The 3,349-nt window shown below is 35.2% G+C and overlaps 1 protein-coding gene across 1 annotated transcript; it reads right to left on the bottom strand.

Moving 5' to 3' along the window:
- Nucleotides 1-259: 259 nt before the first annotated feature.
- Nucleotides 260-3,043, bottom strand: krtcap3 (keratinocyte associated protein 3). Its single transcript, XM_083544203.1, has 7 exons — nt 2,931-3,043; nt 2,522-2,706; nt 2,371-2,430; nt 1,974-2,171; nt 1,655-1,789; nt 1,309-1,427; nt 260-1,089 (listed from the first exon to the last, which is right to left on the bottom strand). Exons 1-6 carry the CDS (start codon nt 3,019-3,021, stop codon nt 1,332-1,334), a joined length of 765 nt encoding a protein of 254 aa, XP_083400329.1. The 5' UTR covers nt 3,022-3,043; the 3' UTR covers nt 260-1,089; nt 1,309-1,331.
- Nucleotides 3,044-3,349: the final 306 nt, after the last annotated feature.

Below are 3,349 nucleotides of genomic sequence, written 5' to 3'. Positions count from 1 at the left end.
AATAAACAGGTGGAGAAGTGAATCAGGTCACTACCACACCACAGCACAGCAGGTGTGCAATACAATGATAAATAGACCCTAAACTCAAATTTTATTATCCTTATATCTTGATGGATGGCGTTTACACACTCGCTGAATAGGAAGAACAGATCAGTGTTTATATCATTTGATCATTTGAATCTAGAGAGCTAATTATTATTTTTTTTATTATACTTCAACAACAATATACCTTAACGGACAAAAGAAACAAACAACCACATACAGTAAATGTTTTATTTATTAGAATTGTATTAGAATTTCATTTAAAGGCATAAAAGTAAAACATTAGTAAAAGCAATAAGTAAGAGTTCAAACATTATTATTATTATTAATAATAATAATAACAACAAATTGTATACATTTTGAACAGGTACAATAACATTTAGGGATTTGATTAAAACATAAGTAATACAAATTCATTCATATGCTTCAACAGGAACACTGTGGTATATACCAAACATCGAACACCTTACTTGCTTTAAAAGTGTCACACGCTTCTAAAAATAATGACATCTTCACCTTTCAGCAGTCTGAGACTAAGCTTTTCATCATCCTATAAACTAGATACAAATTCAACCAGAATAAGCACCATTCCTCTCAATTCAAAACTTTTCATTCTCTCTGTCAGAACAAACATATTTCTCCTGATTTACCCAGTATTTAATACAGCCACCAACAATGGAGTGCACAAAATCTTTGGTAATTAAAATATAAAAGATTCCATTTACCTTCAACACTAATCAGATGGAGGTCATATTGTGTATATGTGAACGATTTTAAACAGGTTAATCAACAAAAGGTTAACAATTCAAATTGTTAAATATTTAGTATTTAAAACGATGATAGCTAAACAAATTGTTCGAAATGGATATAAAATCCAGTTAGAGTTATATGCTCAAAAACCTAAATGTAAGCTTTAAATGAATGTAAACTTATTACTTTTTTGAATAATATAAATCAAAATATTTTCCAAAATGGACTAAAAACTAAATACATACTAATACATACATTTCAGTCTGCTTTATTTATTCAGTCAGAGTTTCATCAAATCTGAAATAAATAATAAAAAGGTCAGATAGTCAACATGAACATAAATGAATCATAAATCAAAGAAATATTATTTTAAAAAGTTTATATTTATACACAAATACACTAAAAGCTTAAATATTGCACTTGATGATTGTTACACTAAATTTGCAATTATATCGAGGTTTAAATGTGCTTGGAAAACCAGACAATGGAAAGATTACAAGGTTAATGAAAACCTACCTCACATTTTTTGATGTTCCTGCCTATTGCTGGCAAGAATGGCGTGCAATCAGAGATTGGCTCGGGGCTGAAAATTCTGGATCCATTTTTGATTTGTGTGCCAACGCGTCTTCCTCCAGCTGTCATGTAAGAGGATATCAAGAACAGATAAAAATAAGAATACGATCAAAAGTGGATATCAAAAAGACTATAAGCAATAATAATAATAATAACAATAATAATAATACAAAAATTCGGGAAGGAAAAATAACTATATGGAATGTTGATTTTATTTATTTATTTATTTATTTATTTAATTAATTAATTAATTTATTTATGTGATTTGGTGTGTGTATGCATGATTTACTTGTTCTTTGAGGTAAAAGTGAGCACAAGGTCCAATGCCTCGAAGAGTAAGACCCACTATAAAGCACCACACAGACAGACCAGACTCCATGGCTGAAAGTAGAGTACACGGGAACCACAAAGCTAGAGTTGTGTCCTTAAAAACAAAAGACACCAGTCTCAAATCCCAACACATCTGACTCTTACATGCACTGTTTAACCAAATGTTAGATTATTTTGCTGTAACTCTGCATTCTAGTTTGCTGTTACAGTCAACATCTAACCTCCAGAGACGATGTCCACTACTTTCCAAGCATTATGCAATGTTAACGGAAACTCACATAAATGCGTGTTGTGTCGAAGGGGCAGTTGACAGAGACGGGCGAGCGAGCATTGATGGGAGCGTCCGTTTTGTTGCAGCCCTGCATGAGGACACTGCCGTCAGCTGAAATGGTGAGGCTGATGGCCAGCAGTAGACCCACACAGCAGGCTGCCGAGAGCAGGGCATTTAAAAAGGAGCTCACCAACAGGCCCACATGCTGAAGGAAAAGCAGAGGAACAGCGTGAGCTCTGGGTCTCACCTTTATATTATTATTATTATTATTATTATTATTATTATTAATATGGGTTATCATTCCTGATGATAGGAATCGGCACGTCATTGAATTGCCAGATCAAATTTTGAAATATCTAGCAAACAAATACATGCAAAACACTGAAGAAGTAGAAGTTTCTTACTAGTTTGACATTCTTGATATTTCTTGACACCAATATTGCAACAATTCCACTTGCAATACTCTAAATAATACAGAAGCATTATTAGTGCATCAAAATAGGCATTGATAAAAACTTGTGATTGCCATTAACAGTGATTGTGATGCTATCCTACCAGCAGTCCTGAGGTGACAGCTATGATATTGGACACGGTGTACTCTGTAGATATTGTTCCACTGGGTTTAGAGATGTGCCGTAAAACACTGCCGTGAACGATAGCGCCCAGGATGAAATTGATATGACCGAGAACGATGAGTGTTAATCCTTTAGTCATCAGCCTCCCGGGCCCTTTCTGCTGGTCTAAAACGATCAAGACACAGAATAAAGCAGAGGTGCCATTAAGTAATCCGAGATGTCACCTGCACGCGCGGAAAGCAATGATTGTTATGGAGGAAAGAAAAAGTCGATTTCCAGATAAACGTCTATAAAACAGGCAACAAAGGTACCAACGCGAAAACTTAATCTTATAGTATTTCGCCGAAATTACTTGGAGTCTTGAACAGAGAAACGGAGCATGTTCTTACCAAAGCCACACATGTTCTCCTGAGTGTTTAATTTTGTCCCCCAAAACGAAAAATCTCCGTCTTTGCTAAACCTCTGTGAGTTACCGCCCATATGCTCACCTGTATACCGGAAGAGGGCGGGGCCTAGAGCTTTAAAAAAAAAACGCATTCTTTCTGGTGACGTCACTGTGATCGTTTCCATTCACTCCTATGTTTTTTCCGGTCAAAATACAAAAGTCCATTCTGATTTGTTCACTGAATATTTGCATCATTTCAGTGCAGGTCAGTTTGAAGTCAGTGGTCATAGTCATGTAGTTTGAAATAAAATGAAATGGGACTCACTCGGGTGGAGAAATGAACAGATACACTGATCAGGCATAACATGACCGGTGAGTGAATAACACTGATTATCTTTTCATCATGGTACCTGTTAGTAGGTG

The sequence above is a fragment of the Silurus aristotelis genome (genome assembly GCF_946808225.1).
Source record: "Silurus aristotelis genome assembly, chromosome: 6".
NCBI classification, from domain to species: domain Eukaryota; kingdom Metazoa; phylum Chordata; class Actinopteri; order Siluriformes; family Siluridae; genus Silurus; species Silurus aristotelis.
Note: the sequence above shows the minus strand (reverse complement) of the source record. Positions and strands in the feature narration are given on the sequence as shown.